A 25,074-nucleotide genomic window follows, 5' to 3' on the forward strand; every position below is an offset into this window, starting at 1 on the left:
TATGTATTTCTTGGAGCACCCTATGCATCAGCTCATTTGTTATGACTGAACCCTGCTGCACCAACTTTTCTTCCCATTTTGCCATTCTCAATCACAGACTATTAACTCCACCGGCTGTGTGTGTGTGTTTTACTATTTCAGGCTTCTTCCCTCCTTGGTGCTGCACACTGAAGGAACCCTGCAGTGAAAGGAAAGAGTAACAGCCCATGAGTGTTTGTCTGAAGAGGTGAATGTCTTAGTGCACACGTGCGACCTGTTAAAGGAGAGTTTCTACCCCAAGAGACGCCCAGCAGAGATGCTGGGAGCTCACTTCATGGCAGCGATGCTCCTGTTGCTCACTTCGTTGTGTGCAGTGGCGAATGGCTTTCCGTTCAGAACGCCTCTGGACCTGGACGTGACTCCACGCGTCACCGTCCTGAGCAGCGGTAAGGATGTCTGCTGAGATTTACGTTCATGGCTTTTGCAATCTGAAAATATTCTCCAGAAGAATGTTTGGGAATATCCTGTGATTAGTATTTTTACTGCGGTGTTTTCATCTCTCTGGGTGTTTCCTAACACTGGCATAAGCCAGTGTTAAATTTTCTCTGTGCGATAACCATGTGTAAAAACATCAATACCGATGTTAATTCATTTATTTCATCTGTTACATTAACATGTTATTAGGAATGGACCAGTTGCTGATATACCATAAATGTCAAAGATTTGACATTCAAATCTTTAATCTTACCATCTCCACGGTTCAAAGTCCTATTAAACAATACAGAAAGTGCCAGAGCGAGCCACATTTCCTCTGTGAATATGGTTTACAGAGTAGCACAGTTCTTCCCTTTACCCACCTGTTGCTCTGCGCCACGGATCACCTGGCATAAAAAAAGCCACTGCACATTTTCCCGGCTTACAAAGCATTACATTTTATCTGTTAAGAGGTATCTTTGATTACAGTCTTGGCATAAATAAAGCAGCACTACCCTTCACGCTTATCCAGGTAATCTTGCTTTAAAGCTGGAGTTGGCAAGTTTCAAGTGGCATGATAGTTAAGCAGCTGACTGCAGGCTCTGCCTGAGCTGATAACCCATCTAATTAACCAGCCGATGTCCAGTCGTGTGCTTTACTCTGTAAAATGAAGATAAGTCTAGAAGTACATTTCTGCACAGTAAAAAATTGAAAATCATTGAAATAATCAAATGGATTAGTTTGTGTTTGTTAGCTACGTTACATTTAGCATGTGTGACTAACTTAGAGTTTTATTCTCATGTAACTTTCATAGTTTTGTGCTGCTGTTAAGAAAAGCTTGCGCTCATATATTTTTATTATCATCATTATTATGAGGACAAGGTTTGAGGAATATCAAACTATTTCCAATGCTTTTAAGTTTGCAGTAATTTTCTTATGTCAGAGGTGAATGTGAGCAAATGATAAAGGATTTAAGACCTCGGTGTAAATAAATAACTAAAATGTATCTAAAAGCTTCAATTTATTTAGCTGATCAATCGAACCTGTGTTTTTTCCCCCCCCCATTCAAAGTTTGAATAATATTGAATGCCACTTTGGGCTCAGTTAAATAATAATAAAAAACTGAATGCAAAATGGAGCTCAGTTAAAATTTTAATGTTTTGACCTTGTATCTTTTAAGATTTTTATTTTTTGCCACTTCTTTCTTTCGCACCTCAAAACGGCTCCATTCTTGTTTTTTGTTATTTTTGTTTTTTCGAGAAATCTCAGTTATTCACTCCTGTGAATAAACATTGTATCTCTTTTTTTGACAGTGATGATTTTTTTTCTTTTACTCTTCTTGTGCTTAGCGGTGATTATTATTTACTTACCTTGTGAGTGATGGCATGTACCCTGAGGTGCGATGGAGACATAAGCAGATGTGTGAATTGCTTTCTCTTGGATCCCTGCAGAGCATCCAGGGCGTCTGACTTCGCTGAGAGTAGTCGAGAAGCACCGTAGCCATGACAACTGTTGTAGTGTGGTGCAAGACGGCGGTATACAATTTTTATCTTAGGACGTGTGTAAGGATGTGTGAATCGTTATAACAGGAGCTGTTTATTTTTTTATACTGTTTTGAAAAATTTCGTACTGCAACATAAAAAGTTTTTCATAATATCTGATCCCACTTGTTTTTAAACAGTTTTATTTCTTTAAATATTTCTCATTACTCCTTTATTTAAACCCCTCTTGGTGACTATTTTTTTTAGTCACCAAGAGGGTGACTAGCTCATTTAGTTCATTTTTATAATTTATACTCATTCAGCCTTTCGACCCTCTTAAATAAATTCTTCTTAATTAATTCCTGTTGTCTGCTTATCTCTCTAAGTCAACATAAATATTATTTTTTGTATTTTTTCCCTTGGTCTCACTTTAGTTATTATTGACTTCTTCTTTCACTTTACTATGTTATCAAACTGATTCGGTGCCTTGAAAAATAATTCATATTTCTCTAACTTTTCTACATTTTGTTGCTTCCCAACCACAAATTTGAATGTGTGTTATCGTAACCTTTTGTAGCAGATCAGCACAAAGCAAACAACTTCAACAGAAGTTGAACCCTGAACCTGTTCTCCCTTACATAACGGCAGAACCTGGATCGATATTAAAATGGTATAGATGCAACCAAATTCATGTTAGAATGGCCTAGTCAAAATCCAGATAAATGTGTGAAAGTTGCTTTTTGCTGTCAGTACATCTGCAAAACTGGCAGATTTATACAATAAAAGACTTGCGGCTGTGTAATTGGAGTGAAGGTGACTTAACAAAGTATCGACTCAGACTGGCTGAATGCAAATACACGCCACATATTTGAATGTATTATTATACTTCCACTTGATAATAAAGAGTGTTTTGTAATCTGCCACATCTAATACAATTAAATAGAGTTCAGCGTTTGGCTGCAATGTGACAAAATGTGAAAAGGTTCAAGGAGTATGAATCTGTTGGCCTTTACTAAAACTTATTTTTTCTACAATCTAAAACCAAGGCTTCCAAACCTGAGTGGTTAGACAAATCATTTGTGCATATAAACATTTAGGCTTTACAATTTTCTCTTGTTAGGTGAAATTTTTTTTAGGTTTATCAATTTAAATAAATTCTCCAACCATTTGGGTGATGGGTAGATTTTTAAATGGAGAAAAAAAACCGTGAGAAAGCCTCTCCTAATTTAAACCTGTCAGGTGTTGTGATCATTTGCTCTCAGATTCATGTAAACGTCAGAAAGGTGAGCAGTAAACACGTCTGACGGCAGAGCATGAGCTGTCACGTCACAGTCTAATGCTTTGAAGTTCGATGAGTGTGTGTGTGTGTTTGTATGCTTTGTGTGTGTGTGTGTGTGTGTGTGTGTGTGTGTGTGTGTTTCCTTGAACACAGTGTACCGCAATGATCAGCTGAGGTCCCTCCAAGTGTTTGCTCAGTAAATAACATCACTGTGGCTCCTCTCTGTGACTGGCTCAGACCTTTTTGTTTCACAACCCGACTCAGACAGCCTTTTCTTCAATGCTCTTCTAAGCCGAAGCTAAAAAAAAAAAAAAGTGCTTTTGGGACTTATTATTGTAAAGCAGCCCTGATAAATTTCTCTCTGGTGTGCCACACTCCCAGTGAGGATGTTTTTTGAGGTACTTCACGCCTGCTGTCAAGCCCTCACTCAAACAACATGTTATGCGTCTTAATGCTTGGATTGCTTAGAGGAAATGTCAGCTTTTTTTTTCTTCAGTCATAATGCATTGTCTTCTCCCATAATGAGACGCACATACTGCGTAGGAGAAATTCTTGTTCTGAAATCCCCCAGAGGATGAGAATAAAGGATAAAAGTAGACACCTGAAGACCCGGGAGCAGCGCGGGTTAGGAAATGACTTCTGCTCAGCTGAACAGAGAGCATTGTGTTTCAGAGCAGCTGATAGGAATCTTAATGACAGCTTCCGTGATAACCATGCAATATTCAGAGGGAAGTGAATTGGCTGTGGCTGGTGGATTCATGACACATTTCTTCTTGGCTGCATCGCTCTCTGGCAGGCATGAGAAGTAGATTGTCTTTGCATTTATATGGCTTAATTGCCGTCAAAATTACCGCACCTGATCGTAGAAGCTGCTCAGCATCAATCTCTGCGGGTATTTTAATTAGACACCGACTTAGCTGTACATCACAGGCCGCTTCCAAATATTGCTTTGGTTCTTACCGGCTCAGAGATGTCTGTGTGTATTGACACTGGTGTCATGTTTACTCAGGCTAAGTGGACTCTTGATAGATTATATGTTTAGAACTTTGCACAACTTTCTGCCGCAAGCGAGTTTCTAACGTCTGTTGTTAGTGTCTGTGCGTGAGCACACATTGTACTGAATGTCTTCATGTGACCTCATTAGTATCTTGGACTGTCAAGCAGATCCATCCAAATATAGCTTGGAAAACCGGAGAGTGACATGCAGCTAAAACCAGGAATTTAGATACCTATAGCACCATTTGTACACAATCTGTAATATCTTTGCTGATGCTTTTTTGATTAAATTTCGTGCCAATATTTCCATCTAATGTTATTTTCTTATTTTGTCATCTATTCTGTAAATTGCATCAGTTCACTTTGCAGCAAAACAGCCTCAAAACATGATGCCACCATACCCATGCGCCACGACTATGTTCCAAGGTTTTGCGAGCTTCCCCTCTTTTTCCTTCAGATGCAACAATGGTTATCTTAGCCAAACATTTCAACTCCAGGTTAATCAGACCACAGGATGTGTCCAGAAATCAATATATCTTCCTGAGTGCAATTGCAGACGTACCTGGCTTTTTGTGCTGGTTGTAGCAATATCGATCCTTCCTCTCTGAATGCACTCTCAACTTCAGCCAGCAACTTCACAAGGTCTTTTGCTTACTATGATGCAGATTTTCAGACATCCTCGACATGGTGGTCTTATCAGACAATAAACTGCTCGGCAGGAAACTGTGTTCATGGTGAACGGTTTTGTGTGCGAGCTGATAAGGTGTGCAGTGGCTGCGTTGGTGGTGAAGAAACAGTGCATTGTGTCCAATTATCTCATCAACCTTGCCAGTGTTTGTTCGGATTGTGGGAAATGAAGGAATTTGTCATAAAACACGTAGGAGTCTGTACGCTCAACTATGAAATCTCAACCGTCCTCTGACGCTTTGTGATGACTCCGTGTGGCTAACAAAGTTACGCCCAAGTATGAGGGAGCCTTTATAAATGAAGGCAACTGGACTTCTGTTGGAATCTTAGAAGATGTTTCACCTCTCATCCGAAAGTCTTTTTAAGATTTAAAACTTTAGTTGCAAAAATCTGGCTTATAAACTGTACACAGGAACAATCACACTGAATGGCAATAGAGTGCACTAATGACCACTACCCTCTCAAATAGAGGGAAGAGCCAGGTTTTCATGTGACCTTGATGGCCTCATTAGTGAAAACAATGGCCTCATTAAGGATTTATTGTCCCAAAATGTTCCAAAAGATATTCTGTCACACTGCTTAAAAAAGTTAAATCACCTTTTAATGACATTTCTGATGAATTGCCAAAGTGAGTGCAGTTTTGCACACAGAGTAAAACAGTTCTGCGCCCAAGGCTACCAACACTTTTTCTTACTAGTATGAAAGAAACACATTTTCCCTTTAAGAGGAATGTGTGAAAATTACTGAAAAATGAGAGCAGATGGGTCAGTTTCTGGCGTCAAGGTATTCCAAGGTGCTAAACAGCCATGTGTCAAAGTTGCTTCAGTCTATTTGCTTTTCAATGTACTTTTAATGAAATGCCAGGAAACTTTCAGCCGTTTATTGCAGTAAGCACTGCTTCACTTTCCCTCCCCCACCTGTTGCTGCACACTGCTAGATGCTCCAACATTTTCCCCCTCACTTACTTTTTTGTAAGTGAGGGGAATAAGCTAATTTGACTGCTTCAAAGTATTTCTGTGTGCAACAGACATGACTTGTCACTGAGTGGAAACTGGGGGTGGGAGGAAACAGGCTGTGTCTTTAAGCAGGTGGTTGCAGGGTGACTACTAGAGCCTGACTAATTAACCAGCTTCAACTGGTTTGTTATGCTTGTGTTACTGTTAAAAGAGGAAAAACTGTGAGAACGGATGATATTCAGATAATTAGCACTTGTAAATATTACTCAAATAAGTCTGTGTTTATTCAACAGTTTTGCTAAGGCATATGCATCAGAGTCAGAACAACATTAAATAAATGTTAGCTGTGATTAGAAGCCACGCTTCATGCCACTGACTAAAAGGTAGACATGTGCGGTTAAAAAAAATAGCTGAGATTTGTGTTCAGAGTGCTGAGGACGGACAGGAGCAAGGAGGACTATATCCATAGGGACGGTTCAGGATGGATAGTTTAGGAACAGAAATATCAAGGTAAAACAGAGTTTGCTTGCACAGAGCGGCAGACACTGGGTATATTTGGAGAAATGTGCTGGAGATTGAACTGCCAGTCAGGTAAGGCCAAAGGAGTGGAGAGAGAGGATATGGAGGTGTTTAGCTTGACAGAAGAAAAATGCAGAGGACATTCGACTGAGGATGTTGGATGAACTCGGATACGAGTATATTTTCGTTTGGACGCGGCATTTTGGTTGCAGAATAGAATTGAACTTTGTCGTCAAATGCTTGTGCTATTAGTGCAGCACCTTGATTTACAGCCCAGTGATCTGTGTATAAAATTATCCTGACCTTTTCGTAGGTTTTGATGAGTGCTGGAAAAATTAACTGGATAAGATCACACCGATCAGGCAGAAGCTGTCAGACCAAGTAAATGACACTGATTATCTTTTCATCATTACGGCTGCTAGTGGGAGGGACACATTAGGCAGCAAGTAAACACTGTGTCGTTGAAGTTAATGTGTAAGAATCAGGAAAATGGGCGAGGGTAAGAGAGTTTGACAAAGGCCACCTCCCCGATGAATCAAACAACTCAGTCATAACGTCTCCTAAGCTGCAGCTCAATTAAGTGTTGGGCAGCGTCTTTCAAAAGTAGTCCAAGCAACAACAACAACAACAAAAAAAGAGAAAAAAAATAGAAATGGTGAATTAGTGACAGGTGTTTGGACAGAGAAGACTGGTCTGGGTGGTTCAATGCAACAAGCAAACTACTGTCGATCAAACTGGTGGTTCTGAGAGAGAGTGCATAAAAGCGCTGACCCACTCTTATTTTATTCACATCTCACGGATGGCCGAGTGAATCTCTTACCTAGAAATGCATGGTTCCAAGATGCAGTATAGGAAGAAAACAAGCCAGAACAGACAGCGTGAGACTCTGCTGGGCAGCCTTGTGTCCTGCAAGGTCAATGTTACTTACCACCTACATACCACTTACCCGGTGGTTTAAAAAAAAAAAAAAAAAGTGAGTATGCACTATGCGTGATGCATGGGAATGCTAAAGTGATGGTGGATAAATCGCTTCAGCATTTTGTGTAACAGCTGTTGTGCATTTGTAAAGCACTGGATGATGCTCCTTTTACTACTCATGATATTACACTGTTTTCTTTTGATACGTATTTTTTATAAATCCACGACTAAGTCATATTTATACACCTGCACATTGAAAAACCCCGGGCAGGACGGAGGTGGCGGGGTGGAGTCGCCGCATACACCTCAGAAGTATGTAGTTGCACAGCTGCGCCTACCAAAGCATTGTCGCAGACCATTTACACCCTTTCATGTAAATGGTAACCACTGATGACTGTGGCCTCTTTCAACAGGATAATGCACCACAAACCAGCGTCTCTTAACCAGCACTCTTTAATCACATTACCTCTTCATTTTACGGAGAGGTGATCTCTTCACTGGGGACATTGTAACTATGAGAAAGAAAGGGACTAAAGAGAAAAATGTGGGTGGATCATATTCAAAATCATCAAGGAAGAAGCTTCAAACGTGTTTTTTTGAAGAAAAACAAAAAACAAACCCATATATTTAACTAGAGTATTTTTCTCCAGACAACTGAATAAAAACTTCAAATTGTAAAGCAAGACAGGGAACAAGAACACCTGCTCGGTGATTTTGCATCAACATTCAAAAATCTTGCTGTGGGAAATCCATCATCCAAGATTAAATTCTGCTTTGCCTTTTTTATCCTCATCCTGTCAGATCCAATTGAGAAAGCTCTCCGTCTTCAGGTTTAATATGTCGTACATGACATGTTTGTGGACAAAACCCTATCAGCTTCTAAAGATTTTACTTTTTTTTTTATTTTTTATTTTTTACTTTAATCGCCACTCAACAAATATTTTTAACTTGACGTGTACGTTATAGCCGAGAAGATGAAAATATAATGACGGAGAATACCTTTTTTCTTCTGGGTCGGGTTATTTTTGAACCTGCATTTGTTCCCATAGAGACAGAGTGTAATCAATAGCCTCAGTGAGAAGTGTTTGTGCTTATGCCTAGCTATTAATGTGTGAAGCTGTACAAAAGAGGCTTTTTCTACCGTACCTTTTGTTACTTAACAGAAATGTTCTGCAGAAATAACTGGAGGAAGTCCAATTACAATAGAACTTTTTTTGAACGTGTCACCTCTGCAATTTTAGAAGCTCATTCGTGAATGGTAAAGATTTAAATGCTGCTGATTTCGACTGAGCAAGAGTGGCTTAAAGACGTACTGTAACTGTACAGTATCTTTGCTAGACATTATTCCTATTTGCAGAATCAGCCGACGCAGAGTCACCTTCGTTAAAATCTTGTCCTCTTCTCATCTTCTTTTCCTGTCAGGTCTCGAGGGCTACAGGCGTTTCGAGTCTTCTGCAGTCAACTACAGCACGATGCTGCTGGAGGCTGACAGCGAGCGGCTTTACGTGGGGGCCCGTGGGGCCGTATTCGCTCTGAATGCCTCTGACATCTCAGCCAGCTCCGCTCTCACTGTGAGTTTGTTTGTTTGTTGTGTTGCTGCATGTTTTGTGCTCACATGCCATGTATTTTTTTTCTTTTCTTTTTTGCAGTTTTTACTGTTTCATGTATGCTCCCCAGTGCAGGAAAGTTATGAAAAGAAAACATCCAAAACGTTTCATTTTGAGGTCGAAGCAAAGGAAGCCACTGTTATGCTGCAGCCACTTTAATTGCTGCATAAATTTGAGAAAAAACATTTTAATTTGCATCAACTCCCTCCTCAGGTATTAACAAATAGAGGAATACTGCGTTAATTCAGTTTGTACATAAATCTTAATGCAGTCTTACCAGATGAATAAATATATGTAAAAACCCAATACCTAATGTTTAATTCTGTTGTTAATAATTTACTTTGATGATGTTTAATGTTTAAACTGTATTTCCTTGTACTTCCCAGCGCAGGCTTGTTTAGGTCAATGCTGAGCAATAAATGATGGTTATAGTTTGACCTAGGTTAGTAGTTAGTATATCTCTCTATATATTTTTCTTCTTAATTACTTTAAACTATTGTCTTCACAGTAGGTTATATTTGTGTTATACGCTGACTCAAATAAAAAAAATTTATTTTCTTAAATATTCAGCTGTTTCGTAACTCGAACACTGGTAGTTTTGTCAAGAGCAACTATTTCTAATTGTGGATAGTTTTCCATGTTACAGAAAGATTCTCAAATTAAAGATAGGATCATTCTGAAATGTTCAGCATGTTATGCTACTGCGATAAAAGGTACCTTTATTTAAAGGTTTATAAAACATCCTTCACATGGAGGACTGTGTAGTTTTGTGTTTGTTTTTTTTTTTATTTGTTTATTTTAATAAAATCAACAAAGGCAGAGCAGTAAAAGAAAAGTATTGTTGCCAGTATTCATGAAGAAGACATTAAACTTTCATCACAGACTTCCTTTGGTGTATTTATGTGGAGAATTGACTGAAACACTCTCACAGCCAAGCTGTTGTAAACATCTCTAGGACGTGTTAAGGCTTAGATATTCCTTAAGGTAACTCATAATAAAAAAGAGCAATTAAACTATATCCCTAGCTAGTGGCACAATGAACATTACACTTCTTGTTGTTTATGTGTTGAATGTTTTACTCGGCTACCTCTTTACTCTCCGGCACATAGAAATTTCCAGGCTATATGAAATGCTTCACATTTGAGTTGTACTTTTAATATCGAGCCGAGAAAAGCCTCTAGGCTTTATAAGATCGGTGTTTCTTAATATTTTATTAGGCTAAAGCCACGAATATGAGCTATTTTATATACAAGCCTAGAAAAAAAAAAAAGAAGATATTTTATGACTTTGTCTTGGATTCTTCCAAGAAACAATTTGACTCCAATTAAGAGTGTTGCAATGTTTTACTGTGCTTTTAGCAAGTGTTGTCCTCCATCTGTTCTGCTTTGTGTTTCACCTGTTTTTATGTGTGTGTATGCGCGTAGCACTGCATCGCAAGCGCTGCTGTGCCTCCATCTCCTTTGTGAGCTAAATATCTGTTACATAACATAAAAAAGCACGTTTGGTTACTCAACAGTAGTCATTTTAGATGCCACGGTGACAAAAGGAAAATCTATTTTCCATCAATTGTGTGGTAATTTCTTCAATATCCTCAAGGGTTCAATGATGTGATTTTTTTTTTCTGTCTTGCTTTATGTTCTCTGGTCTTGCTATAGATTGAGTGGGAGGCCTCCACTGAGCAAAAGCTTCAGTGTGTGCTCAAGGGAAAAGACAATAAGGTTGGCACTTTGTTCTTATTTTAATCCTGTCATTTTTTTTCATTCTGTTTTACTCTAATGATTAAAAGAAAAGCTACATTCTCTTAAAAAAATGCAGTTGCCAAATTATTCTCTCTCTGTGCCTCTCGTAGTTAAAATGCTGGTGAAATCCTTAATTCTTCTGGGGAACAAGGCTATTGCCCCATTTTTACATCCTTTCAGTCTGTTTGAAGCACTTTATCACCATATCCCAGTGTTATGTGTCAAAATGTTCAACACTCTCTAAGCTTCATCCGTCCAGCAGTTTCAGGCTTGAGCAAAGGGATGAAGTATAATTAGGAACAAAGGTTAAAGAACTAAATTGCATGAAATCAAATGGTCCAATTGTTTTGGTGCTTAAAATTGATGTGCCTAACTATTTGCTTCCTAAAATAAGTGGATAATATCAGAAATGTAGCAGATAAATGTAAAATAAATGTCCATAAATAAACTTTCTGTATTGGCTTTGCCCAATATTACAGAGCTTTTCTTCCAATTAATCGTTTGTATCAAAGAGCAATTTTTAGTGTAATTCATTCTCTAACAGACCAGCACACATAACATGAATTTCATTAATATTAATTATTTGCTGTTATGTTGCATCTGATATGTGAATGCACACATTGTTGTTTGTTCCTTTTATTTTAATTAAGTGTGCTTTTTCTCTTCCTCTTCCAGACAGAGTGTTTTAATCACATCCGCCTCCTGCAGAGGTTTAACTCTACGCACCTGTACATGTGTGGGACTCACGCCTATATGCCCCTCTGTGCATACGTTGTATGTCCATGAATACTTTTTTCTTTCTTCAGCAGTCCACCACATTTATATCATGTGTTTCATAGATGGTAGATTAATTTTAAGTTTTAGCTACAAAAACTGCTTTTTTGAGTATTTTTTTTCTCTGTTTTTTCCTTTAGGATGAAAAGAGGTTTGTTATGTCCTCTCAGCTCGAAGAAGGCAAAGATAAATGTCCTTATGGGCCAACAACAGGTTTCACTGCCCTCATTATAGGTAAGCCACATGAAAAATTTCAATTTCATGAAGAATTTGTCTTCGAATTTGGATGACGCAAAACCTTGTTTTGTTTTTTTGTTTGTTTTTTTTTTTTTGCTTCAGACCAGCAGATATACACAGCTTCCCGGTACGACTTCTGGAGCTTTCCGGATATTCGCCGAAACGCTCCATCTCCCGCTCTGAAGACGGAGAATGCTCCCACACGCTGGCTGAACGGTGAGATCATTTCCTGAAATAGAAGCATTTGATCACATTTGGATGGCAAAACTGTGCGAGTGCACCACAGTTTTATTTTAAAGTGTTTTAACATTGTGATGGCGTTTCTGGATGGCCCCTAGCAATTTGTGGTCTTAATGAGAAAGAGCACGCAGTTAGATAGATAATTAGTTGATGCAGCAAATTCAATATGTAATGGCACCTTTAATTTTATTACATCTAAATGGGAACCAAATACAAATATGTTAAGCAATTCCATACACCAAAAAATAGGCAAAAATGTTTCAATTCATCTCTTCTTCCTTGCAGAGGCGGACTTTGTGGGTTCAGCTCTTGTCAGGGAGAGTTTGGGCAGCAGCGATGGAGACGACGATAAGATCTACTTCTTCTTCACCGAAAAGAGCCAGGAGCAATCTACAACCTACAGCCACAGCAGGGTGGCTCGTGTGGCCCGAATTTGCAAGGCGAGTGCAAAACTCAAGGTCTTCTGTATTCTGCTGCTGGGAGGGAAGCCCTTCATCAGGGCAAATGTGTGAAGTTTTTTTAGCTGATGTAACAAACGAGAGGTGGGCTGGGAGACACATTTAGAGTCAAGGAGCGCGGCATAATTACAGGAGCAGACTGCGTCGGTGATGAATTAGTTGCAGAGCCAGTGAGGTTTGGAGAGGATGAATGCAGGTGAGACAGGCTGTTTAGCGTCTTTCTTTTTAAAATGTGAATGATTAACATTCGCCGCTGCCCTGATAGGCAGCAGCCATCTGTTGCCTTTTATAACCTCGTTGTTCGTCTTCAATGAAGAGAGCTCACTGGGGCTGTTTTTGGAGGTATATAAATCAGTCCGTTTTATTATAATAGAAATGCATCAGGATTTCTTGTGCAGTGTCAAAAACTTCAGCTCAAAATAAAAAAAAAATCAGTTGTGTGTGTGTGGCTTTGACATTTATTATTGATCTGATACCAGGGAATGAAATTCCACGAGGGGGTCATAACCCCCTTTTTTTTTTTTTTTTTTTTTTTGTGCGCGCCCTCAGTCCTGGATCTCTAGAGGTGTTACAGATATGAAGCACGGCACCTCACACCTACCCACATCAGTTGTAAATGTCTTCCTGACACATTGGCTGTTTTGTAGTCCTCGCCTTACACGACTCTCCTCTCCTCATCTGCTCCTCCTTTTGTGTCCCTCAGGGAGACCGAGGAGGCCATTTGACTCTCCAGAAACGATGGACGTCCTTCCTGAAGACGAGACTGACTTGCTCTCTGCCCGAGTACGACTTCCACTTTAACATGCTGCGCAGCGTCTTCGTAATGCATGGCCTCGCCCCGCAGGACACTCTGTTCTACGGCATCTTCGGTTTGGAGTGGTGAGTTAAAAAAAAAAAAAAAAAAGAAGAAGAAAATCTCTGTTTGGGTTGCGGAGCGGGAAGGATGGGCGATTGAGATTGCGAAAGCAGACGAGTGAGACTAAGATGAGAGGCAGCAGCCAATACATTGAAGCTTTCGAAGATCTCAGGAGGGGATGAGATAGAAAGAGGGCAGAGAAACTAAGTCCAGAGGGCGTTAGGTCCAAGTGGTTTGACGAGCTGAAGGTTTACAGATGTTTAGGAAAAGGTTGTGCAGATTTTTAGTTGCCTTTGAATGTTGAGAAACGCCAGATTTATGTGGCTCAAATGGAACAAAAATACAAGGAGATTCTGTTTATTCAATAACTTTTAGCACAGAAATAAGTACGTGGAGGCTAACTGTGGCTGCTGCTTGAATTGTTTAAGATAACTAAGTCTGCAGTAAATTTCCATTTACATCTCTTGGGTATCGCTCAAAGAGGAGGCATGTAAAGAGGGCTTCTCCTTGTCTGAAACTCTTTGCTAGTTAAAGCACATACGTTGCCTTCAAAGGTTTTCATGCACCTTAAACAGCATGACACCAAGGCTCAGTTATACACATGAACTGAGAAACTGGGAAAGGGGACCATTAATCAGAGACGCAGCAATGAGGCCCACAGTAACTATGGAGGAGCTGCAGACGTTTTGCAACCGGCCACAAAACCTGCAGTCCAGCAGAACTGATGGGCTCAGGGCTTTTTGGTTTGCAAATCTGTTAGTTCGTTTCTCTTCACATTTTGTCCATTTTTGTAGAGTTTTCTGGGCTTATGCAGGAACTCAGTTTTTGCTTTCACATACTGACAAAGTTATCATGAAGACAAAATTGCACTGAACTTTGGACTTTGAAGATTTTTGTGTGTATCACTACTGCATAAATCAATCCTTCACCCTAAGGCAGCAGCAATGGAAAATGCTATTTTATATCAAAGCAAACAGCATAAACGAATAACACTCCATACATCTTGATATTGTTATTTTCTCTTCAAGCTCCAATTCTGTCTCTTACCTCCCCTAAACCTCGTTGTTGCCTCTTAATTCCCGTTCTCAGACCTTTATGATTTCTAATGAGCTTCATCTCTGTCAACACTCATCCTCTTCCTCCTTATTTTCCTCCCGTTTGTCTCTCTCTATCCTTTGACGAGCCGCGGCGCCGCTGCACCTCTGCTTCTCTTGCCATGGTAACCCCTGGTTTACTAGTGTTATTGTTTGTGACTTGTGCTCTGGTCTTTCTCCCCCTGCTGCTTGACGTACAAAGGAAAAACGTGAAGGCGTCTGCAGTGTGTCGGTTCGCTTTGTCTGAAGTCCAAGAAGCCTTCCGAGGACCCTACATGGAGAGCCAGGATCCCGGCTCCACCTGGAAGGAATATGCTGGAAAAATCCCCGAGCCACGACCTGGAACTGTAAGCACACGTCCACAAGCTTTTGCACACAGACAGTGACGGCCTTTGAGTTTTATTAAAATTACAACAAAGCTCATCTTCAAACTTGCATTAAACAGGAATAGCTAGAGAGCAGATGAGATCATTTTTAAGCGAAGATGAATTCATTAAGACGTTGCACTAAACATGGAGGGAAAACTAAACAAAGAATGAAAGTCGACTTTGAGAGACTCGAACCATTTTTATAGCAATTAATGAAAGGGGAGAGGGGCCAGCGGTCGACTTTGCGGTAGGAGACATTTTCTATTGTGGGTGAATTTCAGCATTTCTTCAGACTTAATTAAACTTTCCCATTAAATGGAAAAAAAAGGAATAGTCAAAGGTTTTGGGGGGAGAGCGTGAAAGCCTCTTAGAGGAGTTGGCTGACATCATTTGAACAGAACAAAACGAAAGGAAAGCTGCCTCCTCATTCAGGTGCAGTGAGAGCCGAGTCGCCCTCGTGTCAGCAGAAAAACGGACGCTGAGCTCACACAGGCTTATTAAAATCTAAATGAAAACTTGCAGTTTCTCTTGACACGGTCTTCCAAAGGTCCCTATTTTTCTCATGATGTCTGAATTCTCCCTGAGGACCGTCTCACTAATCCTCCTGACATCCTCTCTACCCTCCGGAGCCGGCCTCTATTTAAAGACTGGTTTATTACATATAAGGACAACACTGTCTCGCTCTCTCTCGCTCTCCAAGCACTTTGTTACTTTGTCCTCATCCCCCGTCCATGTCTCTCTTTGGTCTTTCTTTTACTGCAGTGCATTACTGGCAAGCTGAGGGCCAAGGGCATGAACGTCTCCACGTCCCTACCTGACGAAGTCCTGGATTTTGTCAGACGGCATCCTCTAATGTCCCATCAGGTCCAGCCTGCAGACAGACGTCCCCTCTTGTTCAGGAGGACGACAGACTACACACATATGGCAGCGACTGTAGTCCAGGGAGTAGACGAGCAAATGTACCACGTTTTATATATGGGCACAGGTGTGTGTAAACCTTCTCGGCAAGCTGATTTTTAGATAAAAACTGGTAAAGGAGGGTTTAGAGTCCTTTTTAAAGATGAAAAAAGCAAAACAAAACATTGTTTTTTCAGTGAGGGCTGGTGGGAGGATTTGAGCCTGGCACTGTTTCTACTCTGAATGTTGAATCAGATCATTTTAGAATTGCAAAATGTCCATTATGAAGGCTCTGGGAGCACCGGTCTGATGTAACCCCCTGGCAAAAATCTGATGTCAGCGCTTTGGAGGATGTTCAGTCAGTTGTTTCAGAAATCACAAATAACAGAAAAAAAACAATATTTGTCATCCAATCAGATTCCAACATTCTCTTTTAACAGCTTGGCAGAATGGAGCGTTGTTATTCACCCAAGTTTCATCCTAAATTTTTAGTTGGAAACCTAGTCGATTTACTGACTTCATCGTTGACTCTTGAGATCTTATTTTAATGAAAAATCCATTTGACTTTTGGAAAGAGAAACATCTCTAAAATTTCACCTGTGCCTTTGCTGTTTGGGTTGTCAGAAATGCAGCCTGCAGGACGTTCGTTGGCCCTTGTAATGAGTTTGCGTGGCATACGAAAGCAATTCAGGAATGGCATTGATTTGGCTGATGATAAAATAATTGGGATTTTTTTCTGTGCTGCAAATTAAAACATCTGACTGAGCATCTTCTGAGCCCATGTTTTATTTTTTGCCAGTGGTTGCAGTAGTCATCTGTTAAATCCCACTTATCAGACAACTTTTCATTATTTATGAATCAGATCTTGATGTACTCACTTTGAACCTGCTTGTCATAATAATAGTAATACATTTCTTTATATGTAATACAGACCCATTTGATAGATTGGAACATTACAGAAAGTTCAATTTATTTCAGGAACTTACTAAGCGATTTTATAATATAGGTAAATTACACACAGATGGATGTTAAAAGCAGAAATGTGGGTTTAGTGAAATGTATTTTTAATACCCACTTAAAGGTTGCTGTTTTCAAATCGTGCTTTTAATCTGACAAACAAGCTTCACTGATTATTCTATGGTATATTCTAATTTATTGAATATGACTGCAGTGGGTTTACAGTGTAAAAGTACTAAGGATAATTCATCTGTAAAAAAAAAAAGAGAGGTTTTGAGGTGAACGTTGTTAAACTTAAATCCAAAGCTCTGCTCCTTTGATGGTTTTCCAGTGTTGAATCATCTCCACCGACTAACATTTTGAAAACTAGCTAACTAAACATCCCAAATCTTTGATCCATCCAGATGAAGGTTGGTTGCACAAAGCCGTAGACATCAAAGGTCAGCTGCACATTATCGAAGAGTTGCAGCTGTTTGAAGAACCAGAACCTGTTACCAACGTTCTGCTATCTACAGAGCGGGTAGCCACTCTCGCCGCCTTAAATACACAAAGTTGAAGATGACTCACTGTCTTAATACTTAAGTCCTAATTATTTCCCCCCTCAGACGAGTGTGTACGTCAGCTCCCCATCGGGGGTTGTTCAGCTGCCGCTGTCGAACTGCGAGAGATACACTTCCTGCTACGACTGCATATTTTCCCGGGATCCTCACTGTGGCTGGAGCGGAGCCGAGTGTGTGGACGTAGTGACCCAGTCGAAGAGGTGAGTGTTGAAATCTGCCGGCGTGCGGTTGGATCAGGTGACTGAAGGTGACCCTTGATTGGCCTGATGTATCGCTGCGCCCTGTGACAATGTCAGCTCCCAGAACGGTTGCGTAATCAGGACTGCGGGCAGAAACTTCACCCCGGCTGTAATCGTACACACATCATGCAGCTGCATATTTGGAGTGCACTGATTCATGTGGACATGTAAGCTTTATTGGCAGAAACAAGCTGATTCGGGGAACGAGGAAGTTGTGCGGCGCCTTGCAAAATAATTCATTCTCCTTCAACATTTTCTGTATATTTTCAATGTGGCAGTCCAGCACAAGATTATTTACAAGTGGGAACTAGAAGGAGGATGAAATGAAAATCTGGAAAGTGTGGTGTGCAAATCAAATCGCATTTTTTCCCTGATACCCCTAAATGAAATCAAATTGGATCAGTTGCCTTTAAAAATAATCCAATCAGTAAAATCTAACGCTCCATCAAACAAATGTGAACATGAAATTTTTATGGTGGCGCATGGTGATGGCAGCAACATGCTGTGGGGATGGGTGTCTTCAGCAGGATTTGGGAAACTGGTCAAAGCTTACTTCTGAATCTTGTTGGAGACTGAAGATGACTTTAGATTAAATGTACAGTCGGAGCTATAGTGGAAGATTTTTGTTCACCTGCACTCTCAATCCAATCTGACTAAACTCAAGTTGTTTTCCAAAAAAAAAAAAGTGCAATTGCACAACACTAAGATCTAGACCCTGAAAGACTTGCAGCTGTAAAAGCAGCAAAGGCTGGTTCTGATATCCATCTTTCATTTAACAATTATGTGCTTTTTTTTTTACCTTTATGTATCATATAAAAATGTGTTCACGAGGTTGTAGTGTTAAAAAAAAAATGCCAGGCTGTGAATACCTTTTCAAGACACTGTAAATAGATCAAGCGCAAAGGATAAGAAATAAAACCCTCTGCTCACTTTTATTTTTCTATTGTGCTTATTATTTTTTTTTTTCTCTCCTTTCACAGATCCTCTTTAATCCAAGACATCCAGCATGGCAGAACGGGGTGTGAGAACACAGGATACGGTATGCAGAAGTCTTATCTGATGCTTTTATATATATATATATATATATATATATATATATATATATATATATATATATATATATATATATATATATATATATATATATATATATATATATAATAAAAGTTTGCTTTAAACATCTAGACAGAGGATTAAAAATAGAGAATATGAGGCTCAAAAGATGCACAGTTGTCATCGGATGGCGTGAAGGCCTCTTTGAAAGTTGATTATATGCACAGCGTTGGTAAAACCCTCTCCTCCCTTCTTTAATCACATCTTTGCTGTCTACGGAGAGAAATCTGTTTGATATTCAAGGCAGGCGAATGCCTTCTCCCCATTTATCAATTTTCACTCTGATGAAATGTAGCATCTTCTAACTCCTCATTCTGTCTCTGTATGGGGCAGCATGATACGATTATTATTAAAATGTGTCTAATTGAACATCATGCCACGATAAGTCTGGACATTCTCTGATAAATTTGGTGAATGATAAATAATTAGTATGTGAGTCAAGGGGTTGGTTAATGTAATTTTGTGAAGTTAGATTCTCCTCGAACTTTTGCACACTGCGTCACATTAACACCACGAGCTTCTGCGTGTTTTATTGAGGTTCTATGTGATAGATCAACATAGAAACCTACATAGCCGTGTAATGGCAATAAAAATGAACATAGAGAAGGTTGTAAATAATTTTGAACGTGCGATTTTATTTTTTTTACTAAAATGGAAATAAAACTTTTTTCAAAACTGATTCCTTTTACATCCTTACAGGAAATAAATGAAATCTCACAAGTGTGAGCCAATTAAGAATCTTGGAGAGGAACATTGCTGCTTATAGGCAATTAAATCAGTTAAATGAAGCTCAAAATATTTGAGCTTGAAATAAATTTTAGCCCTCGCATGTGGAGACATGCCCCAAAAGTCTGATTCTACAACGTTTTTACTCAAGGGAGCTAAATATAAATGCATGCCGCACTTTTCAGATTATCAAAGGACGAAGGACATAAATGCTTTCACAAAGCACTGTGTGACAAAATGTTGATTTTTTTTTTTTTTTTTTTTCAGACGTGGTCCAGCGGAGCCGTTCTGTTCGGGTCGGCGATGACGTGCTGCTGCAGTGCGAGCTCAACTCTAACCTGGCGACGCCATCCTGGACGCTGAACGGCAGCGAGGTGCAGGGCTACGACCTCAACTCCGGCTTCAGGACAGGGACGGACGGCCTGCTGATCATCGAGGCCCGGCAGGACCAGAGCGGCCTCTACACCTGCCACGCGGTTGAGAACGACATTAAGGTCGCCATAGTCACCTACAATGTAACCATCAGCCCGGATCTGCCTCGTCCTCCACCCGGAGAGCGAACGGGGACCTTTATTGCCACGGTACCAAGTACTGAGCACCCCTCATCCGACGGGGCGCAGTCACTCCACCTGCTGTCCCCCAAGAACATGGAAGCCATGTATCTGTCTCTCATCACCGTCCTCGGTGGGCTTTGCGTGGTCCTCACCGTTGTGCTCGCTTACGTGGGCTTCTGCCTGCGGGCAGACCAGAGAGGGAAATACTCTCTGCGCGCCGCAGCCGCAGCGCACCCGAGCAGCAAGAGGAGCAGCAGGTGCAGGAAGCAGCACAGGAACTCCGCCCACATGGAGCTGAAGACCGTCTCTAGCCACTGCAATGGCGTCTGCAACGGGGTTTCCAAGCTGCATAACGGAGACACCCAGGACGGAGGCTTTTTACAGATCGTTCCCGGTGAGGCTCAGACTCTGGCGAGTAACGATCCTCCTCCCCCGGCGCCTCCCCTCCCTCCCACGCCGCAGCACATGTCTCCAGAGTGTGACTTCCCCAACGGGCTGTCAGCCACGCTGCCCAGCGTCCTGAGGCGGATGAACGGGAACAGCTACGTGTTGCTGAGGCAGAGCGACTCAGAAAACACTTCGCCGCTCTCCCACTGCTTCTCCGAGGAGCTCAACAGGATCTTGGAGAAGAGGAAGCACACTCAGCTGCTGCCCAGGCCGGATGAGAGCTCAGTGTAGAGACGCGCGGCTCTCTTGTTGAATTTGGGCTCTTACCCTGTGCCTGTCGCGTTGACCCCCCTCATTGCTATAGCCTAGAGCAATGAAAGAGTCTCATTTCCATAATTTACTTTGGATTATATTTGACAGCTCTGCCTTTTGAGCTAATGAGCCGTTTTTGTCTTCTGAAATGACCAAACCTTCTCAGCACACTAGAAATGAAAATGAAACTTCCCAGTGAAGGTCAGAGCACAAAGAAGGAAATAAAATGCAATCTACCTCACCTCTACACTGCCTGAAGAGACATGTTGTCAAGACCGCAGTCGGCTCTGAGAATCGGTGCCGGAATATTACGGATCCGTGAAGAACAAAGCAGGACACACACACTGACTAACCAGCAGTGGAGACACAACGGAATATAAATATAATCGAAGAGGGAAGTTTGACCACAGGGCAGCTAGCAAAGCTTGTTTTAACATGAGCTACTGCACAGATGGGCTATGCATTTTTAAAACATGACACTCACTAATTATAAATATGGATGTAAATGGAAATGACAGAATTTCGCTATCAGGCTGCCGTCACTGGTGGCCCTTAATGTCTGTCATCTGCTTCTTGAGGAAGTCTTTTTAACGCCGTTGTCAGACCTCACCTTTAACCTCGTGACATTTGCCCTCCTGCGCTGTAGCCTTCACGACTCCAGCTTGTAGCTGATTGCACGGATAGCACAAGAAGGGGAATTTTCCCATCGGCTAAATGTTGTGTCTGTCTGTTGTGGCCAGAGACCGGCCGGAGAGACGGCTGAAAAACACAGAGGACAGCGGCATCATGGGAAACGAGCACATAGAGAAGCACCAGATGAATTCAAACCGTTTTTAATATAACATTCAGTAAGAAGCTATTAGTAAGGAATGGTTGAACTATTCAAGATTTATTATTAATATTGAAAATTAACCAGTTTTTATTCAGCGTCTGTGTTTTGATAACGTTGATGATATTGTTTTTTTTTATTTATTTATCAGTGAAAGATCAAATCTATATAGTAACCTTAAACTTCCCAGTGTCAATGTATTCTAATAAAAAGATTTAAAACAAAAATGTACAACAAGCCAAATGTAAATTTAAAACAGTGTTGGCATAAAAAAAAAAAAAAAGAGCTGCCTGGTTTATACCAGCTGTTTCTGTCCTCCACAGCGACTCGTGTCAGAAGTGCAAGCGATCTGCAGGGGGTGTGTATTGTTGTTTTAGCCGCTCTCGCAGATCTCCAGTTTGTTTGTTTTTTTGCAACAGTTTGCACACATGTGAGTGGCGCTCGCCAAACAGGAAGAGCAGGAAAGCAGTCTGAATGCTTGTTGGTTTTAACACATTCATAGCCGAACATAACAAAGGTTCACTCAAGGTTCAATTGTCCACTATTCCAACTGACACAAACAGGAGTATTTGCAAGCAAATGAAGAATTTTTCTTTCCTTTTTAAGAATGAGGAGATGTAGAAACCTTCTTTCAGACAGCTGGACAGCAGTGCACAGCAGCGGATTGAGGGGAAGACATCGATACATGACTCTCTGTTACATAAAGATGGAAGAAAACACTCATGCACTTTCTCTAGCATGGCATGAGAGAAAAATTTAGCAGTTCTCTACTTGTTTAAAAACCTTGAAGAACCTTGATACTGGTAACCAGCCTTGGTCTAATTTCTTGCATCCTTCATGCATGTAAAGAAATGACTACAAAATGTTGTGGTAGTAAAATTGTCCGTACCGCTGGCAGATTTAGGTTTAAATAATGTTTTTATTTTACCTACATGTTTCGTCTGACTGGATGTAATATTAATATGTTAGGGTGACCCAAAAAGCTACTCAGTAACTATAACAGCATTTGATATAGTCAATAAAAATGACTATAGAGAAGGATGTAAATAATCTTGAACATGCCATTTTTACTAAAATAGAAATAAACCTTTTTTTTTTTTTTCAAAACTGATTCCTTCTTTATTCTTTAGAGATCCCTCTCATTTGCTACGAAAAACACATTTCTTGGTTGAATGAAAATTATTAAACTAAATCTGCCAGGGTTATGAATCCCATTGGGCTTAAATATATTTGCTAACACAGTCAGGCATTGCAGTTATTGTAACACGTGAAGTCCTTGACGTATGATAAAAGGTTTATTTTTGAACCTACACTCATGTTTTTGCCCGTTTTTTTTTTTTGTTTTTTTTTTAATGTTTCGCTATTATAAACTCTACTAAAGAGAAACAATGTAACGTTCTATTGCATCGAGGAAAGCTCAGTTGGCATGGAGTTGAGTTTTGATGGAAAACTTGACAGTATTATTCTATTACTCTTGTGCATTTGGACACTGGTGTAGCGAGCCTGAACGCACCGCCGAGGCACGCCTAGCGTGAGATCGCGGCGCAGAGACCGACAGCCTGCAGAGCGCCGAAGCAGCCAAGGTTCATAGTTCTGTTGTCTCACCAGCTCATCTCCCACTCAGGGCGCTCTGCCAGACAAGCACTTAGAAATATGGGCTGAGGAATTAAGAGCCGATGATCACAGCAAACAAATGTTTCTTGAACTGCGCTCGCGTAAAGGCTCTGAGATCCTCTCGTGTATAAACAGCTGCTTCAAACGAACACCTTGTCAATAAGGACAAAATTACAGCCCGACACTCTTGAGTAGTGAAAGATGATGAGCACTGGCGTTTCATTTCTAGATTAAATCTAGTTTAAGTTACGACTCAGACAATCCACCTCGGCTCTGTTGATCAATGGGAAGATTAATACGTTGTGCGTCGTGACACAGATGTGGTCGTTATCCCATTCAGTCTCCCCGGTTTTGTTTTCCTTCTCACTCAGCTTGTGCTGCGTCTTCTTCTGTCGGAGCGCAGCAATAATTAGGCATCCGTCTAGTGACGAGCGGAGCTCACCAGAGAGCGGGAGCTCTCTCCCAAGATATTTACGCTTTGCTCCGCTCTTAAGTTTCCAATTACTTTCTCATCCCCTCGAGCTTACAGTCTGGAGTTTTTATTATTCTAAAATGGAAATGTACAAACAAGTACACATGATTCCCCCCCCCCCTCCACACACACACACACACACACACACACACACACACACACACACACACACACACACACACACACACCCCAACAGATATGCACGCAGCAGACGAAATTTTATCAGCTCGTGTGTTTTTTTTTGTGTGTGTGTGTGTGTGTGTGTGTGTGTGTGTGCGCGTTGGATGGAGCTGAAGAAGCCATGGATGAAATCATTTGCACTATCTGCTCTATATGTTGCACAACCATCTTTCTGCCATTAGGACAGCACTTATGATATCTTATAACATTTCACAAAGTTGGAACACAAATCTTTGACCAGTCCTTTTTGCGCAATCCCTGCTGTTTGCTCTGTTGCACTTTCTCCTCAGCTAACCCCAGATGTTTTGTTTTGTTTTTTTTTTTCTTAAAATTTAGACGAAGAAACCGAATCATCATTTCAAATGTAAGATTTTGCTTAGCTTTGGTTGTTCCGTGGCCTTTACTTTTCCAATTTGTTGCATTGGATAGCTGCATTATGTTGTTTGTCTTCTGGCAAGACTTTGGATGATGCCCCGCTTTGCAAAGCACAATTCTCGGAGATCTGAGCTCCTGAGCGTCGATCGGAATCACAACAGGAGAGACGCTCAAATATTGAGAGGCTCTCTGACCTTATTCCAGAGCACAAGGCACAAAGTGAACACACTGATGTGGTTTTGTTTTATTTGTCAGCGCCTGTTAGGCAGGTCAGATGCCATGCTGCAAAATAACTCAGAGACCCGACTGACACAGGGAATTTTTTTTTCTTTTTTTCTTTTTTTTTTTCTCTTTGTCTCATTTGCAGATGTGATGAATACAGAGAAGTCTGTCTCCCAATCCGTGTCAGAGGGCATCATTGGCCGCATAGATGTTCTTTTGCAACGATCTTCAACACCGTGGAGGGATGGCGGAGTCGGGATCAAGGCTCTATGAAGGGCTACAAACATAAGAGTTGAAGCTTTAGCTTCTGAAAATGTTTTCCCGCAGCGCATTGTTTGTCCAGGCTGCGGATCTCTGTGTGCAGAGCGTGTCCTTGAATCTGTTAGGCGCATACTTATCAAACTAAATGCAAAATGCGATGACCTTTTCTCACCCTTCTCTCACTGCATGAATTATGTTCAAGCAGTGTCGGTTGAAGACGAGCAAGGGTAGCTCGTGTTAGGATTTGAAAAATGAAACGGTTCAGGTTTAAATGTCCTCTGTGAGCCTATTTTATTATAAAACCAGGGGGGAGGGGAGTGGAGGGGAGGGGAAGGGGGATAAAAATAAGAGCATAATTATTTTGTAGTTTTGTGTATTGTATGTTTTGTTAGAGTTGTTAAAATGTAATGACACACTGTGTTGCTCAAAATGTGATAAATGCAAGCAATTTAACAGAAAGCATGCAAAAATACTTCTAATCTAATAGCAGGAGAACAATAAACAGCATTTTATGAATTTGTCACTTTATTCCTAATGTCATACTAAAGGGTTATTCCAATTTCCTTTCCACTCTCTTTTTAATCACTGTTTGTATGTTACACCACGTGTGTGCACACAGAAAACCCATTTTCTGAACTAACACAAAGAATAATGGAGCAGTGCTCTCCTTCACATTTCATGCACCGCGAAATTAAATAAAGATTTATACTTAAA

General features: G+C 40.6%; 1 protein-coding gene across 1 annotated transcript; it reads left to right on the plus strand.

The window, feature by feature from the left end:
• The first annotated feature begins 196 nt into the window (after window positions 1-196).
• Window positions 197-25,074, plus strand: LOC106918080 (semaphorin-4G-like). Its single transcript, XM_014987543.2, has 14 exons — window positions 197-425; window positions 8,712-8,860; window positions 10,552-10,614; window positions 11,311-11,409; window positions 11,550-11,643; window positions 11,749-11,862; window positions 12,172-12,326; window positions 13,048-13,223; window positions 14,497-14,641; window positions 15,425-15,647; window positions 16,921-17,036; window positions 17,122-17,276; window positions 18,296-18,354; window positions 19,422-25,074. Exons 1-14 carry the CDS (start codon window positions 296-298, stop codon window positions 20,384-20,386), a joined length of 2,643 nt encoding a protein of 880 aa, XP_014843029.2. The 5' UTR covers window positions 197-295; the 3' UTR covers window positions 20,387-25,074.

Source organism: Poecilia mexicana, unplaced genomic scaffold (genome assembly GCF_051168715.1).
Source record: "Poecilia mexicana isolate PSO_F unplaced genomic scaffold, ASM5116871v1 scaffold_15, whole genome shotgun sequence".
Taxonomy (NCBI): domain Eukaryota; kingdom Metazoa; phylum Chordata; class Actinopteri; order Cyprinodontiformes; family Poeciliidae; genus Poecilia; species Poecilia mexicana.

What these genes read in the sequence shown, in the direction of transcription:
- LOC106918080 (XM_014987543.2), top strand. Translation starts at nt 296, where the DNA reads ATGCTGGGAGCTCACTTCATGGCAGCGATGCTCCTGTTGCTCACTTCG. An exon ending in CAGCCAGCTCCGCTCTCACT is followed by an intron (nt 8,861 to 10,551) that starts GTGAGTTTGTTT and finishes GTCTTGCTATAG; the next exon opens with ATTGAGTGGGAGGCCTCCAC. An exon ending in TCAAGGGAAAAGACAATAAG is followed by an intron (nt 10,615 to 11,310) that starts GTTGGCACTTTG and finishes TTCCTCTTCCAG; the next exon opens with ACAGAGTGTTTTAATCACAT.